Source organism: Thamnophis elegans, chromosome 1 (genome assembly GCF_009769535.1).
Source record: "Thamnophis elegans isolate rThaEle1 chromosome 1, rThaEle1.pri, whole genome shotgun sequence".
In the NCBI taxonomy this organism is placed as follows: Eukaryota; Metazoa; Chordata; class Lepidosauria; order Squamata; family Colubridae; genus Thamnophis; species Thamnophis elegans.
In genome coordinates, this window is record NC_045541.1 from 116,732,289 (window position 1) to 116,755,461 (window position 23,173).

At 37.2% G+C, this 23,173-nt stretch overlaps 1 protein-coding gene across 1 annotated transcript in view; it reads right to left on the reverse strand.

The window, feature by feature from the left end:
- Positions 1–367: 367 nt before the first annotated feature.
- The window catches only part of LOC116505965 (cytosolic phospholipase A2 beta-like), a 37,593-nt gene continuing 14,787 nt past the window's right edge, over positions 368–23,173 (reverse strand). The window contains exons 8-20 of the mRNA XM_032213479.1: positions 21,259–21,386; positions 20,332–20,436; positions 17,688–17,725; positions 16,760–16,895; positions 14,250–14,386; positions 12,655–12,877; positions 12,254–12,371; positions 10,877–11,014; positions 9,314–9,418; positions 8,292–8,483; positions 6,300–6,466; positions 5,178–5,364; positions 368–1,114 (exon numbers count right to left, since the gene is read on the reverse strand). Of these exons, the coding sequence (XP_032069370.1) occupies positions 891–1,114; positions 5,178–5,364; positions 6,300–6,466; positions 8,292–8,483; positions 9,314–9,418; positions 10,877–11,014; positions 12,254–12,371; positions 12,655–12,877; positions 14,250–14,386; positions 16,760–16,895; positions 17,688–17,725; positions 20,332–20,436; positions 21,259–21,386 (1,898 nt within the window). The 3' untranslated portion in view covers positions 368–890. The remainder of the gene's footprint in view (positions 1,115–5,177; positions 5,365–6,299; positions 6,467–8,291; positions 8,484–9,313; positions 9,419–10,876; positions 11,015–12,253; positions 12,372–12,654; positions 12,878–14,249; positions 14,387–16,759; positions 16,896–17,687; positions 17,726–20,331; positions 20,437–21,258; positions 21,387–23,173) is intronic.

Sequence of the window (23,173 nt, forward strand, 5' to 3'; positions counted from 1 at the left end):
GGTTCAATTACTTCAGAAAACAGTATGTCATCAATTTCAGTCAACACCATCTCCTAAAATCACTTCTAACAGTAACACTAATAGGTTATATTTGAATGTATGCCTTTTGTTAATCTCGCCTTTTTAAGAAAATTGAAGAAATAATAGAATTATAAGTACTAGGCCTAAGAGAACAAGTTATAGCCTGATTATACAGGCACACAAACTAGACTTTACCTGATGCAAGATGATTATTTCAAATAAATTAGGAGTTTAAAAGCCATTGGGCTTCAGCGTTTAGTGACCATTGTCTAGAGCAGGGGTCTCCAATCTTGGTAACTTAAGACTTATGGACTTCAACCCCCAGAGTTTCTCAGCCAGCTTTGCTCAGCTTTCCTCAGCCAGCTCTGAATTCTGGAAGTCCACAAATCTTAAAGTGGCCAGGGTTGGAGATGCCTGGTCTAGAGAACAGATTTCCTAATGTTTTGCCAACTGCTGTGTCTGGCATCTTCAGAGGCAAAGTCATATTTTAGTCTCTCTTAGCTCTCATCAACCTGCACCAATTGGAACCTGCGAATCAGGATGCCTGATTATAAAGATAGGATCTTTGTCAGTCCCTGCTCAGTGGCCTGTGCTTCTGCTTAGCTGCCCACTTTGCCTCTGAAAGCAGAGCTGCTGTTTAACATCAGAACACCTGTTCTATAGACCACAATCACAAACCCCGAAGCCCAACACTGCCCAACAAATACCAACCGTGAAAGCCTACAGCAGTATATTTAGCTTTAAATCAATCAGGAGTGATAATTATCCAAACATCCAACAAACTGCAGCATAATGACAACCAATTAGCATTACCTCAAACAATGCACCACGTGACATATTGGATTTCTTCTCTTTAAAGAGACAAATGATCATTGTTTATCATTTCTGGACCCACTGTGTTGCTTTTTCTGTATGGCACTTTGAATGGCTTGGAAGATGAAGTCTTTGCTATAAAGAATATTGTAACTGCATAAATTAATCAGTTTGTCAAGATTTTCTTCAGTGTAGGTTATTTCGAGGGTTTGATAGGGTGAGGCACCTTTTTCCAGATTGACTTTACCTTCCTTCATTTCTGAAGGACTGCGTTTGACTCCTGAAAGGTTAAAAAAAAGTGAGTGAGTGAACCTTATTTGTAGCAAAACAATGCACTGTAGGTAAAGATTTAAAACATTTGGTACTTGGAAGCAAAATAAGATGGTTTTCTATCAACTTATCTACTTTGTGCCCTCATTTTCTGGAACTGATATAGCAATGGCATATTGATAGGCATTCTCCATTTTGCTGAACAGTGGAAGTTAAAATTATGTACTATAAAGAAAGCACTTCCATTCTGGAATATTACTGCAACATGTCAATACAACTCCAGATAAAAATCCCCACAGTCAAGCAGCTCTTTCTGAGAACCCTATTTTTCCAATCAAGAGGAAAAGGGATCATTTTTTCTATAAACATTTTTTAAAATCTGCCATAACCCAGAATATAAAATATTTCTCCCAGCCCTTGCCCTGATTGATGTACACCATCTTGCTGGTGAAATTGACAGACTTTGTAGCATGGAATAAATTCTTTATTTTTTAGCTATTAGTGCCAGTCCTCACGCAGCAGCAATGGCGAGTTCCACGATGTTGACTTCAAGGTGGGCAGTGGGCACCACGTGGCCGGGGCAGTGGGGCTCACCCGGCGCCCACCCAGCCACCACTCAGGGCTGGCAGGTGGGCGGAAGGTTGCCCTGGTGCGACCGAGGTGGCACATCGTGTGGAGGCTTGGCAGGCATGAAGGGCTCCTGTCTTCCCTGTCCAGGCTGGAGCATGGGACGGCCTCGCAACAGCGAAGATGTGGCATTCGGAAGCGGCGGTGGGCTTGTTTTCCAGTCGTTCCTGGCCCTGAAAAGGTTCCAAAAGTGCCTGGGCTCTGGGACATCCCGCTTCTGCTGCCGCCACCTCCGCTCCCAAACACAGCTGTCAGCTGCGAGCAGGTGCCTGAAGCTACTACTTGCAGTCATTTATGGCTGCAGATAGATTGCGCCTGTAGCGGGAAGCTCTTCGCCCTCCTCTCCAGCACTCCTAGTTTGGTAACTTCAGTGCTAGAAGGGAGTGGGGTTGGGGGGGGGGGAGAAAGAGAAAGGACAAAAAGGAGAAAGAGAGGAAGAAAGAGGAGGTGGGGGATAGTGGGATCCTTGCTGCTTTCTGAGCTTGGTGGTTTTGTTACAGGCATTTCATTACCAAACTAGGTAACATCATCAGTGCTAGAAGGAAGTGGGATTGTGGGGGAAGGTGGAGAAAGTAAGGACAAAAATAAAGATAAGGAGGGAGATGACTGTGGGGTCCTTTGGTGTTCTCTGAACATGGTGGTTTTTAATTATTTTTAGGGAATTTTTATTTATTTATTGTTTATAGAATGTTTATTACAAAAAATGTTATTCCTTTTTGCAAATGTTTTATTTGTGATGCAATATGTTGCTTTTAAGTGTTCAGACCAGGTTTATGTGTCTCAAAGTGGCTGCTTTTCTATGGGCAGGCCAGGTTTGTTGCAAGGCAGCTTTGCCAGATTTAATGTGTTTCACCCTCCTTGTTTAGGTAATTCTGAGGTGGTTGATGGTTCTGTGAGCCCCAGTCCTTTATAATTTTCCACATTGCCTTGATGGCTTTTATTCCAATGACTTTGTCTTTCCTGTCCTTAGGCTTAGGAAAAAAAACTGGTTTCATTGGCAGTCTTTTGGGGGTGGGATTCTTATTTTTTGGTGTTTTCCTGGCACTGTCATAGTTTGTGTGTGGGGGTGGGTGGGGGTGTAATGTCCCACAGTTATCTATGCATTAATAATGATCTAGTAATATTAATAATATCTAGTAATTAGTAATATCAAGTAACAACATCGTCTTGGCCACTCCCACCAGGTCACATGGGTGGCAGGCCACTCCCATCTGGTCACATGGGCGGCAAGGCACTCCCATCTGGTCACATAGGCAGCAAGCTACTCCCACAAAGGGGGCCACGCCCAGAGAGTAGGTTCGAACAATTTTTGAAACCCACCCCTGGTCTGAACACATTCCAGAAAAATAAAACTTGAAATGTCAAAGGTGAGGGGGGAGGTTGAAACTCTCCAGAACTACTCTTATGATTTGAAGCTTTTGCATATTAGAATATGAATATGTTTGCAAGGAATCTATACTATGTGGTTTGAAGAGTAATCTTGGAAATGATAGAGGTAGTCCTCGACTTACGACCACAATTGAGTCCAAAATTTATGTTGCTAAGTGAAATATTAGTTAATTGAGTTTATCCCATTTTATGACTTTTTCTTGTCCCATTTGTTAAGTGAATCATTGGATTTGTTAAGTGAGTAACCCAGTTGTTAAGTGAATCTGGTTTTGCCACTGACTTTGCTTGTCAGAAGGACACAAAAGGTGACCACATGATCTTGAGACACAACAAAGATTATAAATATGAGCCAGTTGCCAAAGCATCTGAATTTTGATCACATGATCATGGGGATGTTGTAAAGGTCGTAACTGTGAAAAACGATCATAACTCACATTTTTCGGTGCTGTTGTAAATTTGAATGGTCACTAAGTGAATTGTTGTAAGTCAAGGACTACCTGTACTTAGAGCATCTCTCTAAGCCAAGTAACCTCTTTTTTTAAGGAAATATAAAGCTCTGCTCTTGTCTTGGTACCATTGAAAGCCCTACTGTGTAGATGACTAGCTAACGTTCATCTTTCACAACTGTAGTATATATCTCAAAAGTATGCATAAAGAGTCCCTATCTGCTCAATCTCCAGACTGGAGAGCAATGAGGAACCTTTGTCCAACATTCTTTCCATATATTCCCACTGGACCTAAGGAGGAAAGTAAAATCTTAAATGAGGTCCATTGTGGACAGCTGTATGCATCTGCCCTCTTCGCTCTGCTACATTCCTATGCTACGTTAACTGCTAATTATATTTTTAGGAAGATGTTATTGTTAAGCTGTTTGGTAAAATAAGGGACACAAGCAGGGTCTTACTGGCTAGAAATAAACAACTTAGTGGCTGTATGTAATTTTCAAGCATCCCTCTAGCACCCTGTGATGTGTAGAATTTAGTGAACAAGAGTCAATTTTGGTGAGAATAGGATTGGTTTCTTTTTGAGAAGTCTCCAGTCCCCCAACCATAGCCCAACAAAAAGCAGTCTTCAAAATTTCAACCCTACCCTTTCTAGATATCCCTGGATGATCTCCAGAATATCAAAGGCAACCTTCTAACACCTTGAATGGTGCCCATCTATGCTTAGGGAACCTTCCAGTTGCACTAAATCCCAGGGCACTTCAGTATTCTGCAACAATCAAATAATAGATTCCACCCATGACTTGATTCCTGGTGAACTTACTCACAAGCACAGGGAATTATTCTTCTTCTGTTATTCTCTACATGCAGCCTATTGTCCTAAGGCAGGCAGAGAGACTACAGCAGAAAAACAATAAGGCTAAAGATTTTTTCCCTCCACCATAGCTGAGCTCTATTATTTGTTCTTGATGAGTTCTCTGCTTCATAAATATTGGAAATGAAGTATTAGGATATCCATATATACAATTGACATTCACAAATGATCCAAAACCGCATTAAACTCACAATGCATGATGTAACATCATGACACAAATTTCACCCTTACAAATGTTTGTCCTAATGTAATGCAAGCAAATAATTTGCAAATTTTGTGTTATGATACTTGTTTAATCAGTTCTCCCATTTACTGTCTCTAGAGGGCCAATATACCAATCTGGGTTGCTGAGTATATTTCAGGTGCAGATTTAAAGCCTGGAACTACCTAAATTATTTTTAAATAGAATAATTCAATAGTGTCTTCCTCTAGCTCAGTAGTTTTTTAAAAAGATTTTTGGGCTTAAGATGCGTGAACATGCTGGCTGGGGAATTCTGGGAATTGAATTCCACACTTCTTAAATTTGCCCTGTTTACTTGATTAATATTCAGAAAATAGAACAATGTCTGTGTATGCATACATTGAAATGATCACAATTTGAAAATGTGTGCATTTGCACAATTTGCAAGGTGTAGTTTTCTTTATACTTTGGGAAGTGCCGCTGCAGAAGGGATTTCGGTCAACACGTGAATTAAAGAAATCACTGAAGAAACAGCAAAGCTTAAGTCAACTGAATTTACCTGGCGCTGAGAATTCTTTGAAGGTGCGACAGATCAGTGGGAAACAAAGCACTATTGGTGCCTTGGGATTATCTTCATCTAAGAAAACGTAGCACTCCTTCATATCCTTTCTCTCTTTCTCATTCACTTGAACCTTTGGAAAGGGAATACCTTGGACTTCACAGTAGTCAGACATCATCTTCAGTTGCTGAAGAAGAGACCAAAAAAGAAAAATCTTCCCAAATATATTCATTTTGCTTCCCATAGGTAAATCAGAAATTCCCCTACCAAATCTGTAATTGTCTATGATAAGCAGTGTAGAAAATTCAGTGCTAAACCATACAGTACCTTGAATATGCAATTCTGTTTTCTCAACTTTTATACAACCTTTGTACAAGTCAATTAGAAATACTGTACAAGATATAAAATAAGGAAAAGGAGGAAAGGACATTCTAGATGAAATTTCCAATCCAGCTGAAGTTTGACCCATAATCATTGAGTCCAGACAACTTTCAATTGGTTTTCCAACCTATTCTTTCTTTTGTTTTCTTCTTTCTTTCTTTCTTTCTTTCTTTCACAAAAATAGATTCTATATTGCTTCAGGAAAGCAGTATTAGAGAAGGCTGTTTCACACTATCATCTTTCCTTCTTCTATAGACAAACTACATACTTTCCACATTCAAAATAGAGGCCCTATTAGATATAATACTATGGAATTTAACAAGCTATCCTACAGATTGGAGCAATTGGCTCTCTCTCATTCCCCCTCTCCCTCTCTCTCTTTCTCTCCCTCTCTCTCTTTTATCTTAAGGCATTTTATTTGTCTCAGTTGCTTGAACTCTGCTTCTCCTCCATCATCTGTGTGGGCACCTAAAATTAATGTTCAAATATAGGCTTCTATCATATAGCACATATCAAACTATCATATACTTTTTGTAGTAAAATAAAGATGATCCTTTTTTGTTTCTTGGATAGTTATTAAACGGAAATTATATTTGTTCTACTAATCCACCATATTGGTAAACCTGGCTTCTTTGGTATAGCTGACCTATAATTATGGATCTAAGAAACTCAAAAGTACATTTCCATCATGTAAGCACACAAGCATTCAAAAGGAAAATTAGTGAAAGTACTTTTTCTCACCCTTAATATTCCATTCATCTCATAATCCAGAAAAATAAGTATATCCACATTCCTTTCTGGCTTGAGAAGTGATATACCACTGTTGTTCATAAAATATCCTACATCTATTAAACAGAGGGATTTTGTGCTTGGTGTCAACTTGTTAGAAGAAGTATCAAATACAGTATCTGAAAGACAATTGATATACATTTTTTCCAATCAACATGAGAGAAAGATCACTCCAGAACAGTCTTTCAACAACAAAAACCTGTGCTGCCTCACATTGTCTTAGAAAGGAAACAATGATAAGAGACATGATTGAGATATTCAGAATTATATATGGTGTGGATAAAGGAAAAGCTTAATGAAGAAATCTCTGAAAAAAGACTATTCTTTGAAATACAATAGTGGAAACACCTCCCATTTGTTCCAAATGTGTAATGAACAAATGTGGCTCATTGGCCGTTTTACATTAGGAATGTAAAAAAGGAAAACCATTCCAGAACTAAATGAAGGCCAAATTCAAGCTTCTACATGGTTATTTTTCTGACATAGAAATAAAATAAGTTTAGTGTGTTTCAATAAATATTCTCAGGAGCAAAATAAATATTTGTGATACTTCTTTTCCTCTAGACCGAGTAAGTGTTTATATAAGGGAAAGGTATCCAATCCTGCAGATCTTCCTAAGGTGCTATTTCTGAATAATTGCAAGTCACTTACCTCCCAAATCACACTTCTTATTATACTTCTTTTATAATATATGAAAATATACTCTCATCTAGTTTATCTTCTTGCTAGTCATCTCTCTGTCATTTGAAAAGATATCCTTTTAAAGAATAGATAACATAGGATATATGACTATATATATATGTGTGTGTGTGGTGTGTGTGTGTGTGTGTGTGTATGTATGTATGTATGTATGTATGTATGTATGTATGTATGTTGTATTTGTGCTGATAAATAAATAAAGGGAGACTAGTATAGATCTATTTCAAGCTATTTTGCTCTCATCAGCTAGCCATACCCTTACTGGGATTAGAACCTGTGCTGTATTGCATCTTAGGCAGACGTGTTAACCATTAAGCCACAAGGTTCTCCTCCTTATCAGCTGAGCCAGGGAAATAGGTATGTATTTAGAGTCACAACCCCTGGTATGCCGAAATATGGGAGGAAGTTTACTGCTTTTAACCTTTATTTATTTATCAGTACAAATACAACACAAATGTAACAAAGGCAAAAGTAAAAATATTGGGTTTCTGTCTGGATGGTCTCTTGTGACGAGCCGATAGACAGAGAATGGAAGCAGTAAATTTCCTCCCATATTTGGGCATACTGGGGGTTGTAACTTTAAATAGATACCTATCACCCTGGCTCAGCTGATAAGGAGTCGAACTCTGTGGCTTAGTGGTTAACACATCTGCCTAAGATGCAATACAGCACAGGTTCGATTCCCAGTAAGGGTATGGCTAGCTGATGAGAGCTAAATAGCTTGAAATAGATCTATACTAGTCTCCCTTTATTTATTTATCAGCATAAATATAACATATATATATATATATGTGTGTGTGTGTGTGTGTGTGTGTGTGTGTGTGTGTTTTATTTGTGCTGATAAATAAAATAAAACACAAATATAACAAAGGCAACAGTAAAAATATTGGGTTTCTGTTGTGATGGACTCTTGTGACGAGCCGAAGAACAGATGATGGAAGCAGTTAGCTTCCTCCCATAATTGGGGCTTACCAGGGGTTGTAAAAATCTAATTTATATATATATATATATATATATATATATATATATATATATATATATATATATATATATATATATATATATATATATATATATATAGTGTGTATATATTCATAAATATGGTGGTACAAAAGATATATATATCTATCTATATCTAACTATCTCTTTTGTACCACCATATTTATGAAACTGACTGATATATTTCTGATCTGATTCAATTCTGAACATTTAAGAGTATTTCTAGAAAGTATCATTCTCATTTACCACTCCATTTCATGAATTCTTTCTGATCCAAGTAATCTTTATCAAAATCAAAGCTTTGTAGGAAGTTATGATTTTCCCCCTTTAAAGGACGATCAGTTAAAATGTCATTGAAGATTTCACAAAGTTTTCCATAGTGATAACTTGGAGGCTTGTAGACCGTGGCAGGATAAACACCTGAAGAATAATTCTCATCTGAAATAAAATATAGAGATACTTCATTTATGGCAACTTTTACTCTTTTTTTTCAAAATATAACACTTCTGGATTAGTGAGGCTTTTTTTAATGTAGCACATTCCATTGAAAATAGTGAATATGCCCTGCAAACACAGAGCTGAGTCATAGAAGCTTAAAAATGAGCTCCACTCCTATCACAGGCTCTGCCTGCTAATTAGTCTTTTCTCCAGCACTGATTCCAGATGGAAATATTGTATGAGCAGGAAAGTAAACTATAAATCAAAGTTGTGCATAATACTAAGCAAACAGCTCATTATTATAATTCCTCAACCATCAAGCCCTAAAGAATAGCCACATGTGCAATTTTCTTCAAATGTGTCATTGTTTACAGCTGTAATTTGGGGCTAAGAGGTGACAGTTTCACTGTTGGTTATGAGCAAGCACAAAGAAATTTCATGTGTCGACTGAGGAGAAATTTAAGGAATATATGACATAATCCAAAGATTTCATATATTCACATTTCTTTTTCATTATTATTAAATGCACCTATTGCAAAGGTTACAATGATCTATATCCAATACATAACCTAAAAATGTCATTTTACTTAAATATCAAAATATTGGTAAATCAGAACAAGTTCCTATTTTCTTAACTATCTATAATTTTTGAATAATAGATTATAATAGCTACAATCATCCCACAATTAGTTCCTATCTGATTGAGTAGGTGACCAGAAAAAGAAGATAGAGTCTGTCTCTCTTTTATTTTACTTTAAAAACAAATTTTTAAAAACTCTGGCTAAGCAAAGACTAAAATAGTCTTATGTTTTATTGACTAAAATTCTTACGCTTTATTGACATGTCTGTCACCCATCGTTTCCAGAATTCTTCTGGGGTTGTGGTCCAGTACAAACAATCCAGGAGATTTGGACTGAAAATGTTAGTCCAGATACCTACAAGATCAACCACATTGAAGACATTGCATTAACTCAAATTATAAGCCATCTCAAATGTATAAGTTAATTAGCCTGAGAAACTGTGATAAATATTTATTACTGCCAGCTAATTAAATACTGTAGACACAATTTAGCACAATTTAGCATCACAGTATTAACAAAACCATTATGGTTAATAAGAGATTCTGGCGATTGTGTCATATCCATTGTTAATACATTAACAAAGCACAGGTATTGAGTTTAGACAACACACTATAAATAAATAAATAAACAAAGTATATTATGCTTTAAAATTATGTCAAATTATGCTAGGCTTGGCCACCTAATCAGTCTGAATACAAATCACCCAATCGCATTTTACTCTAATCTATTATGCTGTGCAAACCCAGCCATTATGACAAGAATAAAAATAGCAGACGGTATTACAACACAGCTGGAGAATCTAAAGGAAATCCTAACAGGAATCAAAAGCCAGTGATATCAAAACTACAGCTACCACCTTTTTTGCTAGATGTTTATCCACTCATCTTAAATTGGCACAATGACTTGAGCTAATTTATGATTGGCTGGTTTGAGATTCAGGATGTGTGAAGTGAGCACAGTTTCTCTATTTTTTCACCCACCTTTTCCATTCATACCTCCAATCAGATTCAGAGTATCGTGCTGTTACAACACAAGCTCCAGAGGTGTTATGCCAGTTCGCACCAGTTTGGGTGAACCAGTAGTGGCAGCGGCATGAGGGTCTCCCCCCCCCATGTCATCACACACGCTCTGCACATGCACAGAACGTGCACTCCTACTACCAAACTGGTAGCAAGGATTTCATGCCTGATGAGCTCCATCCTTTGGTATTTGCAGTGTGATTAAACATGCACACGCCTCAAAGTTGCTGTTTGCAGCGCAACACTGCTGCTATCATTTTTCTTCACTGAGAAAAAATGGGAAGGCTCAGCAGATTACCTATGCAAGTATCAATACTCCCCCCATATTAAAGGTACATTGATCACAGTATGACTCTTGTACAGATTCATGATCTTATATGTTGTGGTGTGTGTGTGTGTGTGTATGTGTGTGTATCATTTTAGCCATTGTCTATCCACTACAGGGTGAAGGCCTCTCCTCTTCCACATGATTCCAACCAACACAGTTTCTTTTGCCAATTAGGCCCATAATACTTGTTGATGTCATCGATCCATCTTGTTTCATGGATGCTTTTTATTAAGTTCAATCCATTCTATGATGTGATGAAAGTGTGTTTGTGTGTGTGAGTGAAATTTTTGCTACTATAAACAGCATGAGATAACTATTCACTGGAATATTTTAACTGCTGCAATGGAGTTCTGGTCACTTTGGAGTAAAAAGGCTAGAAGTCTAAGACTGCCCAGGAAGACAGGATGTTTCCAAGGTTTCCCTAATAAGCTCTATTTTCCTTTAGCTTATAATTAAACAAATCACCTTCCATATAGCAAATCCGGGACTCTGGGATCTTCTTCACTACTTTTCCCATGAAGAATTCGCTATCAAAATCCTCTGAGCGAATCTGTGCACCATATTTTAGGAAACCCACTTCGTAAGGATTGAACTCCACCCATTCTGCAACAAAGGGGTAGACAAAAGACAACTTAGTTGGCCACTAATCCAAAGATGAAATTGGAAGGAAGGAAGGAAGGAAGGAAGGAAGGAAGGAAGGAAGGAAGGAAGGAAGGAAGGAAGGAAGGAAGGAAGGAAAAGAGAGGGGATGGGAGGTGGGGAGGGAAGGAGGAAAATAAAGAGAGAGAAAGAGAGAAAGAAAAAGAAAAAAGAAAAAGGAAGGAAGGAAGGAAGGAAGGAAGGAAGGAAGGAAGGAAGGAAGAAAGAAAGAAAGGAAGGAAGGAAGGAAGGAAGGAAGGAAGGAAGGAAGGAAGGAAGGAAGGAAGGAAGGAAGGAAGGAAGGAAGGAAGGAAGGAAGGAGAGAGACAGACCTCCGGGGAGATTTCTTGTGGAAAAAAATAGCATCACACAAACATCTTCTCCCAATTACCTTGATCAATTTTGTGACATCTTCCACAAATCTAAATGCAAAGCATGACAAACTAGAAGTTTCCATTCAATGAACAACTTGCATCCCTATGTTTATGACACAGAGAACAATGAACAGCAATGAAAAGCTGTTTAAAAGAATAATTTATAGCCATTTAAATAGTTATACACATCTAATGTATATCTTTCTAGAAGAAAATTATTAGAACTACCTGAAATCCCTGGCTGATAAAAGATAATGTCATTTCTTCTTATTGAGATATAAATTTGAATCACTAGTTTTTAATATATTATGTTTTGGAGGTTAGACATGAATGTTTTAAAAAAAAGGCCTAGTTGCTCAGCAAAAACAGAAACCGATCCTTTCAAACAAATATTGATGTAGAGGATAACAGTTTTCATTATCTTAAATAACAATGCAAGCAGAGATAAGTTAGATCAGGTTGGGAAATTGGTGCCCTACTGGATGTTTTGGGCTTCAACTCTTATCAGTGCAAATTGTGATATTCTGAAGCATATCTAACCTATCAACAGCTTAAATATTACAGTTCTACATTTTTCTCTTTGATTTTCTGCATGATCTTCCTGCCTTGGTGAAGTTGGGTGAAAATGAGTATAATGAACTTTCCCTATATAATCCATGTAGAAGTACTGTACTCTGAGAGATTCATGATAAATAGGAAGTACTCGTTCTATCAAATTCAAGGTCAACATTTCATGCCCTTCCCTTTTTCTCCTCTCTTCCAATGCCTATATAGCATGCAATCAAAGCCAACATTTCCACAGTGGAGAGACTGATTTGTGAGGACCCACCTCTAAAGTCAAAAGTGTTGATATTTCCATCTTTGACATTTATGGTTGTGTAAATAGGGAAAGGGTTCTGCCCCTGATTCAAAGCCTGTTGCTGTTCTGAGAGTTTACTGGGATTTACCTTCAAACAAAGGGAAACAAAATAAATATTTTAATATATGCATCATTCAATAGAAGAGAAAGCATGTAGCTCAGGGTTAAATTGGGAAATCCTTGGTATTCTCTGAGCTCGTTTGTTTTTATTGCAGATGTTTCATTACCCAACTAGATAACATCACCATCGCTCGGAAGTGTGAGGCAGCCCACACTCACCAGCACAGATGATGTTACATGATGTCACATTGCTACCTCAATAGGAAAAACTAGGGATCACATCTTTGCTGTATAACAAATACTTAACATACTCCATCGTGAAGAAAAGCTTCCTGAATAAGGGCCCAGAGTGCTGTAAAAGATGAAAGATGACCAGATTCGATCCGCTCAGTTAGCTCCTTGTGATACTGCTTCAATCTTATGTTAGAAATAACATTATTTTTGTTCTTCAGCAACTGTCTTTTTATAGTATTGATGTGATCGTCTAAACTTTGGTGTGACCAGTCAATATGACGATACAAATTTGTCAGCGTCCTGCAGTAATGAGAAAAATGGTATTTAATAAAATATCCACTATTATATATTCATAGTATATTTGAAAAGCATTTTAGAAACTGTTCACATAAAGAGAGCATTCTGATGTCGGTAACTAGTTTTCAAGTGGAATTGCCCATAGAATTCAATCCTGGTGGTTTTAATTAACTCTTTGGCCACATATTCTGAAATAGAAGAATTTACTCATGTCATTTATTAAATGCTGACATATACTGCACATGGACAATTCAATTCTAGTAGTTTAACCCAAATTTGAAGTTCACCTTTTTTTCTGGCTAAAAGGTATGATTATTCACCTTGATTCTCAACTTTTAATCTAGCCTCTAAGGATATTGTTAAATCATTTTACACTCAGAATTGGGTGTGTGACATTTCTGCTCCAACAAGGAATCCCTTCTGCTCTTTCTGCTCAGGTTCTCCTCGCACATAGGTGTTAGTTGTTCCCAACTCTAGGGGGCAGTGCTCATCTCAGTTACAAAGCTGAAGAGCCAGGGCTGTCTGATGATGATTCCGTGGTCATGTGGACAGCATGTGGACAGCCGAAGGCGCACCTTACCACCAAAGTGGTCCCTATTTTTCTACTTGCATGTTTACATGCTTTCAAACTGCTAGGTTGGCAGAAGCTAGGACAATTAACGGGAGCTCACTCCGTTATGCACCGCTAGGGAATCGAACCGCCAAACTGCCGACCTTTCTGATGGACAAGCTGATCGACAAGGACTATGACTTTCATAGTCTTATTCTAAAGAAGGAGTAGAGAGAGTGAAGCCTCAAAAGTACTCATCATGGGAAAGCAGGCTGAATGATGTATTATTCTTTTTCAAAAAAATAATTTTTATTGAATGTTTTAATCTTTAAAAACAATAAAGAAGACACAACAACAACAACAACAACAACAAACACAGAACATACATAACAATATACAGTAATTTTACAGCTTTCTATATCGGCTTTCCTGCTTAGCTTTTATATTTCTCCCTTCTACATTGCCTTCCTATTGCTTTAACCTTGTCCTATAATGTAGCAAATGTAGTGTTAACACTTATAATAATATTCATTATTTGTATCACCATATATTTATATTTTCTGTTTTGATTTCTGATTTCTAGCCATTTATACATTTTATTACATACTTTATGGAAGTCTGATTCTTCTCTTTCTTTTACTTCTATTGTAATTTTATCCATTTCTGCGCATTCGAGTATTTTCCTGATTATAGTTTCATCTGAAACATTCATCTGAATGATGTATTATTCTAATTGTGTCATTTCCACAGACATAATTTTCTCAGCATTGAGCCAAGTATAATTGGAATTCTAATTAAATGTAACACATTTCCCTTAATTTTTACCATGTTGATCCAGAAGCAGTGGTGATATATGTAATGCAATCCAAAAGGTTCAATTTCTGGAAGGCTGAGAGATGAGCATACAAGGATGTCATAGCTCTGATACCACCTCCAGTTGCCAAAAGAGCAATCACTGGGACCTGTTAGAAATATAAGCAGTCACTTCATCAATAATATAAACAGGGACTTTGACCATAGAACAATCTTGGACTCTAGAACATTCCAAATCCAAATTATCTTTTAATAGACCAAATTGACAATTCCATTTTGTAGTAGAGAAAATAGCAGCTTAATCGTCTCCAGAGGGAAACAATGACACAGCTTTTTTCGCCTCCAGATTTTTGGAGGCAGGAGGGGAATGTTTTTCTAGATTTAAAGAGGAAACTTGAAATCAACATATGCCCTTTATGCTGCCACTTGGCAAGAATAAGTTGTGGAAACGGAGTTTTTCCCCAATTAGCTAGTGAGTTGTGCAACAGATAGGTGAGGTCAGGTGAGTTCACAGCTGAGTCACAGCCTAAATTTATGGACAGTAAAACTGGCATTCCTCAGTCTAATGCAATTTTTGGATTATAATTCCTTTTTCAGTTAAAGAGAGATTTTGTTTAGATATGGGTGTGTCTCTGGTGATTGTCATTATTTCTGGGACTACAGTATAATATAGAATAGAATAACAGAGTTGGAAGGGACCGTGGAGGTCTTCTAATCCAACTCCCTGCTTAGGCAGGAAACCTACACCACTTCAGACAAATGGTTATTCAACATCTTCTTAAAAACTTCCAGTGTTGGACCATTCACAACTTCTGGAGGCAAAGTGTTCCACTGATTAGTTGTTCTAACTGTCAAGAAAATTCTCCTTAGTTCTAAGTTGCTTCTCTCCTTGATTAGTTTCCACCCTTTGCTTATTGTTCTGCCTTCAGGTGCTTTAGAGGATAGTTTGACTCTCTTTTCTTTGTGGCAGCCCATGAGATATTGTAACACTGCTATCATGTCTCCCCTAGTCCTTTTTTTCATTAAACTCGATATACCCAGTTCCTTCAACTGTTCTTTATCTGTTTTAGCCTCTAGTCCCCTAATCATCTTTGTTGCTCTTCTCTGCACTTACTTAGAAATGTCTGAAAACTTGATTGCTTTTTGCTCGCCTCACAAAAACTAAACTAAAAAGATTAAAATAAAACATATTTTTTTAAATTTAAGATAGAAAAAAGTAATTTTTCTTTTTGAAAGAGTGAATAGAAAAAACTCTTGTGTAGGAAAGCTGTCTTGTTTATATATCAGTTGTAAAAGTAAACCATAAACGTCTATTACCAGAGCACAAAATGGCTACTTGAAAATAAATATTTGATTTATAGAATGTGAAGCGAACTTTTTACTGGAACCACGTTACAATTGAAGATTAACAAATCCTTCTGGAAACAATTGATTACAAATACAATTAGATGTTTATTCAAACATAGAAAAAGACATTGTGGATTACTCTTTCAAATTGAGATATAAGAAATTTATTGAAGGTACTTCATGAAAATTACAAATGGATTTGAAAGATGATAAAAATTTCAATGCAAGAAGAAAATATACTAAAAGAAAACAGGAGTCAGAATTTTATTTATGGGATTTAAGAATGGTAGTAAGAAGGGGAAAAATATAAAATTGGTTTATTTGACTAAATGGCTAAATAATGGCTTTTTATTTTTGATAATGTTGAATGGTTATATGGATTGAATAATGTTTTTTTAGAAATATCTAATGGGGTACTAGATGAGTTTTTGATAAGGGGAAATTATTTTTGATAAAGTTACATTAATTTCTTTTTTATAATATTTAATTGTTAAAGAGAGGCATGAGAGGAACATAGAAGAAATGGACAAGAGAATTATATATTTATGTCATTAGGTATTTTTGCTAGTTTTGACCTTGGCTAAGTAATAAGGAGGGCTGGAGCTTTAGGCATGTGTTTAAAAGATTTATAAAGTTTTGGCTTCTAAGTAAGCAGCTGAACAAGTCTCTGCAATTTTCTTGACAAGAATTTTCAGAACTGGTTTGCAATTGCCTCTTTCCTAAGGCTGAGAGAGATAGACTGGCCCAAAATTATCCAGCTGGCTTTGAGTCTAACACGGGCCTAGAACATATACTTTCTGAGTTTCTAATCTAGTGCCTTAACCACTACACCAAATTGGTTCTCTTTATAGGCTTTACTTCTACATCAGCTTATATGTAGGCTCAAGCTACATAAACAGAAGCTTAGCATATGGTGCAAATCCAAAATGGATATCAAGAAACTGGATTTTGTAACTTTCAATGAATTTAAGTTACAAGGCTGATTTCTAGAAATCTAGAATGGCTTCCATTCTGTGTCCAGACAATATAGCTCAATCTCTGTTAGAATCATACACATGGCGGCTCCTGAACTTACATTTTCAATCTAATGTGTTGGGTAGACACAATTATGCTTGTCCTTAACTAGATGGTAATTAAATATTTAACATGCAAATAATTACAAGAGATCCACATACCTCATCCTCTTGTAACTCCTCTCCTAGATTAAAAAGCTTATTCAGGGCATCTGCAACAACCTTTTTCCTCTTGCGCAGAAAATCCTGCTCATCAGGACAAAGCTCATAACCCAAACGCACGTCAAGATTCTTGGAACTGGGACACAGAAACAGCCATATCATTGCTAAGCATAGACAGTTGTCTGATCATTTCAACAATAATGCTGTGAGCTGAATATCAATTTACAACTTACAGCCATTTACCAGACATGGTTTCAGATCTGTTTGGGAATCAAAATCAGCCCCATGCCAATCAGTTGAGGATTGCTGGATGCTCTTCATTGCACTAAGCCTTGATTTCCTCCTGCTTTGATGGACCTGTTTTATGCAAAGGGAGCACCTTGGGAGGAAATCCAGCCTCAGAGCTTTGGCACATGCACAGCAATACCACCATTTAATTAATGAGTAGTCAATTGGCTTTTCGTGTAGATCTGAAGTTATATCTGAAGCTACAATAGATTAGGTTACAATTAGAAAAACCAAGTACTCGTTCAAAAAGTATTAAACTGGAGAATATTTGAATGGTTCATCTCAGCTTGTTAACTACAAGAAGGGCTGTGGCTGAATTTTTCCTTTTCCTTTTCAGGTTTGGGAAAATTGTTTTAGGCTTTGGGAAAAGCCTTTCCTTTGTGAAAAGTTTCAGGGCAAAGATGAGATATAGAGGGAAACTGTTCTTATTCACACTTTTCAGGCCACCAAAGGAGGCTGAAATCAAAGCAGTGAAATATGGTTTCTGGAGAACTACAAATGAGATAGTGGGGAGTTGCATGCAAGCCTCAAATGATGCACAAATGGTGCACATTTCATTCATGCTGAGGATAAACTGTCTTTCCTTTGCATTCACTCGATGTATTAACTGTGCCAAAAAATTAGAAAGAAAATATCTTACCAGTCAATTACCCGGAGATACAGTTCCAAGGTACTACCCTAAAACCCCAAAAACATGCATTAGTGAAAACAGTGAAAGTGGACAAAAAAGCGTAGAGAGACAACTAAGTTAGACATGTAAAAAACAATAACAAATAAACTCTTCAGATTTGTTCAACCGAGGAGTGCATAGGACTACTAATGATCAATTTATCAATCAATAAAGAAACACAGAAAGTACTATATTAGACTTAAGACTTCCATTTTTCCACGTATGAAAAGGTGTGACGCATACATGTAATAAATGATCACTGGAAAGATTCAGTTTGCGTATTTATGGGAAACTCTTTAGCCATTTTTTCAGAGTATGAAAAAGAGGGGTGGGGAGAGAGAAAGAGTCTTTGTCTTGTCTTTTTCATAAGTAAAGCAAAATGATCCCTGGATGATGTTCCATTGTCTATTCTTGAGTCAATTAACATCTCAGAAAGTCCCTTATTCTTCAAATTTCAGTAATTCGTGTTTTGAAGCCAGAATAGAGCTTCCAATATGTTTTATTTTATTTAGTTTGTCAAACATGTAAAAAATGACAGGTGTATGTATAAACGTAAGTATGAACACAGTAAATGGGTATGAATAAATGAAGACAGTAGGACAGGGCGTTAGGCATGCTGGTGCGCTTATGCACACCCCTTACAGACATCTTAGGAGTGGGGTGAGGTCAACAGTAGACAGTCTTAGGTTGCTCCCTACTTCAAAATAGATTTCTAGTAATTCATGGATAGCAGTAATTGTGTAGTTTATGTATGAACTACATAATGTATGTATGAACTACAAAATATTATGTATGAATATTAAATATAAGTGTGTGTGTGTGTGTGTGTGTGTGTGTAAGATTGAGATTGTCTTGGCAACGTTCTAATCTACAAAAAAACCAATGGCTCCCTAGGACACTCCATCTACCGGAAAAAAACACACCAACTGCTACTTAAATGCACAATCCCATCACCACCCTGCACAGATCAACTCTGTAGCCAAGACCCTCATCTCCAGAACCAAATACCTAGCCGACAAAGGCCACCTGAAAACCACCTAACCACCTGAATTACACACTCTCACAAATGTATTAATCTCCAACGGATTCCAAAGAAAAACAATTACCAACCTAATCCAAAGGGAGACACCCCCCAAAAACCGAGACACAGAACAGGACAATGGCATCACCCTCCTCCCTTACATCAAAGGCACCACAGATAAAATCAGCAAAATTGTCCACAAACACAATATCAAGACAGCCTTCAACACTGACCAAAAAATAGCCAACATTTTAAGAAACCCCAAATAAAAAATCCAGCTAGAAAACCAAGGAGTCTACGAAGTACCATGCAAAATCTGCCCTGCAACATACATAGAACAAACGAACAGGAGAATAAATGCATGCATCACAGAACACAAGAACGCAGTAAGAAAAAAAGAAAAAACTTCCTCCCTTTTCCAGCACCTTAAAGCTACAGGATATGAAATTAATTTTGAAGGAACCAAGTTAATCTCCAAAACTGAACACTTCAACAAGAGAATAATTATGGAAGCTATCGAAATAGAGAAACATCCCCACAACATGAATAAACGTGATGATACCTCCCGCCTACCAGACATCTAGAAACCAGCCCTAGTCAACAAAAGAGCCCCACCTACCACCCAGGCCGTTACAACACGAAACAACAATGGACACACAGCCAGCACCAATCAGCACCAATCTACCAGTCATGATGCAACCACACAATCAATCATTCCACTTACTGAAACAAAGCCAGCACTCCACACACACACAGCCTAAAGATGGCGATATATATATATGTGTGTGTGTGTGTTTTATTTGTGCTGATAAATAAATAAAGGGAGACTAGTATAGATCTATTTCAAGCTATCGAACTAGATGGACTCTTGTGACGAGCCGATTGACAGATGATGGAAGCAGTTAGCTTCCTCCCATAATTGGGGCTTACCAGGGGCTGTGACACTATATACCAGGGGCTGTGACACTCCTGATAAGGAGGAGACCTGTGGCTTGATGGCTAAGATGTTTGCCTAAGATGCAATACAGCACAGGTTCGAATCCCAGTAAGGGTGTGGCTAGCTGATGAGAGCTAAATAGCTTGAAATAGATCTATACTAGTCTCCCTTTATTTATTTATCAGCACAAATAAAAACACACACACACACACATATATATATATATACACACATACATACATACACACACACATACATACATACATACATACGCAGCAGAATGGTACTGATGGTTATATTATATTATATTATATTATATTATATTTTATATATATATATATATATATATAAAAGTTCATTATATATATATATATATATAATGAACTACATTATGTAGTTTACGAAGTAGTTTATGTATGATTTCTGACCAGCAGCCAGTTACATTGAATCTATGAATTTTCCTTTTTTTTTTCCTTTAGAAAAACATAGTTTTAACAGGACTTTTACTGAAAGTTTAAATAATAGTTTATTTGTATCATTCAAGTAATTCAAGTATGGTTTAAAAAACAGCCAATTTTTATTTTGCTGTTTTTTAAAAAACATAACTTTAACAGTATCAGAAAAGGTGATCATTCACTTTAAGAATCAAAACTTGCCTTCCCCATTGGTAATTCAACTTTGACTTCATGGCCAACTGGAAGCAGTTTCAAAGGGAGAATTAAAGAATAATCAAATTCACTGTCCTTGTTGGGTAAAATGTTCTGGGAAGAAAAAAAAGATGACCCAAATAAATGAGATGTATATAATAATCTTCATACCTATAATGAAGATTATTTATTGCTTGATGATGATCATGATAATGATGATTAGCAGGCCATTCAATCATTGAATGAACTTTTCATTCAGGCAAATTTCAGGCACATTGGAGTTTTACATCAAAAATCTAGCTGAACCCTCAGTTCTTGGACCTCAAGAATTATTCAGTCTCTTTTCTTATATTTTCTGTTAACTGTTCTGAACCTTTATTAAATTTACAGTAATTCTTGTTGGCTCAGCAAAAAACTTTTTGCCATCTAGTACACATCTTGGATAAAGAAATGCATGTATTCAACAGCTGGATGGACGCAAACTATATCATTGTATTTTGGCTACAATTTACAAATTGCTTCAAAATGTGTATTTATTTAAATATTTTAAAAGTATTTAAAATTAAAAATATAAAATATTCTTTAATTTTTTTAAAAAAAAATTAAAAAGTGAAAATGAGAAAAAAGCAAATTACAAAAAGTAAGAGTGAAGATGGCAAGAATAACAAGACCAGATTTTTTTGGGGGGGGGGGGAAACAATCCACATAATCCAAAAGGGCCCAATTGTCAAAGCCCTGGGTGAAGAGCCAAAACTTCAAGACCCTTTGAAACAACAGCAGAATGGTACTGATGGTTATTTATTTATTTCTACACTACAACCTGATGGATAATTGGATGTCCATGGAAAAGGGATACATTCACACTTATGGTATTTTCCTGTTCCTGGAAAATTTATCATGTTCCTGCTGAGGGTATATGATAACTGAGAACATTACCTGAACTTTAACTTTTAGTACTGGTCCAAAGCTTTTTATGCAATGAAAGCGGAAGGAATCTAAATTTTTGCTTGTCTTCTGTGTACCTTCATAAGATTGATCGACTGAAAAGACCACATTTTTATTGGCTAAAATAAAACAAGAACATGATAAATTAAATTACCGTATTTATCGGCGTATAACACGCACCGGCGTATAACACGCATCCCCCATTTTAACACAAAAATTTGAGTAAAAATTTTTTTCATTAAAAATAAATGACTTGGAAGCTCGGAACTTAATGTTGGATTAAAATTTATAACATTAGAACATGAATTATAACATTAACTCCTCAACATAAAGTGCCTTCCTTCCTTCCCTCCCTCCCATCCCTTTCTTTATGTTTTCTTCATGCTTTCTTTTCTTTTTCCTCTGCTCTTTTTAAATCCCCCCCCCCTTCTTCTCCTCCTCTACATTTAGGTTGGATTAGTTTGTACAACGGTCATCAAACTTCTGAAGTAAAAATAAATAAATAAATCATATTTAAGAAGAAGAAGAAAAAGGAAGACGTTTTTAGTTAAGTCAAACGTTTTAATAAAAGTTTCATCTTTTAATATTTGTCCAACACATCCAATTGTAACCTTAACAGTAAAGAATATCACCCCAGCTGCTAAAGGTTCAACCAGTCTGAGAACCATTGAAAAGACAACAGTGCAAAATCCAAAAGACACAACTTCCTCACCGCCATTGCTTTGGTACCAAATCTTTGAGGAAGGGGCTCCAGAAAGAAGGAGGAGGAGGAGGAGGAGGAGGAGGGGGAGGAGGAGGGAACCAAAGAGAGGCTTTTACCGAGTCTGCGCCCCACAGCCAGGACCGTCCTTGCGCCTCAAGCCGCGTTTCTTCCCCGCAAAGCCCTTCGGGCAACCCGAGAGTTCCTTTTGGCGCCAGAAGGGCTTTGCAGGAAGAAACGCCGCGTTTCTTCCTGCAAAGCCCTTCTGGCGTCAAGCGGAACTCTCGGGTTGCCCGAAGGGCTTTGCAGGAAGAAACGCGGCTGGAGGCGCCAGGACGGTCCTGGCTGTGGGGCGCAGACTCGGTAAAAGCTCTCTTTGGTTCCCTCCTCCTCCCCCTCCTTCCACAGTCTGTGTGACGCTGCCGCCAGGCTGAGAGCTGCCGCTGAAACAAGTTTGGGGAGGTCCTTTGCAGGCAGCCAGTTCTAGCTGCCTGCAAAGGACTTCCCCACGTTTGCTTTGAAAGAAACCTCTGCGCGGGAGTTAGAAACCTCTGCGCGGGGGTTTCTTGCCATGTGCGCGGCCGCGCGGCCGCGCACCTTAGAGGGAACAGTGGACCCGGCGTATAACACGCAGTATCGGCGTATAACACGCAGGCAGGGTTTAAGCTTGCAATTTTAGTTTTAAAACTGCGTGTTATACGCCGATAAATACGGTAGATGTCAGAGATTTATGCTTCTAAAAAGGTGTTGTTAGCATGAATACTGATAGGGATCATGAACTACCACTGCACATTATATCCAATATAGTCTACTCCAAATATTATTGCATACCAAGAATTAAATATCAAAAAGTATACAATATTGAACTAGAATAGCCTTATAAGATTATTATTTTTAAATTTATTCTTAAATTTCTTGGCCGCTCATCTTCCCTAAATGCTAGTCAAGAAACGCATATAAATACATAATAAATGAGACTGAACTGGCAAGATGCAGCAGAATAAAAAAAAAATACTTTTCAGGGGCCTTTTCAATATTATCAGCATCTGCACTTTTTTTGTTTACCATGGGCACATCTGGAAAATGTGTCCTGACTCAATCTTGAAAATCTGCAAAGGCAATCAGGAAGGTATTGTCAGGGCTGCCAGATCTGTCATTTATACTCAGTGAAAAGTCCTTTTAATCTCCAGAACTGAGCATCAGTTC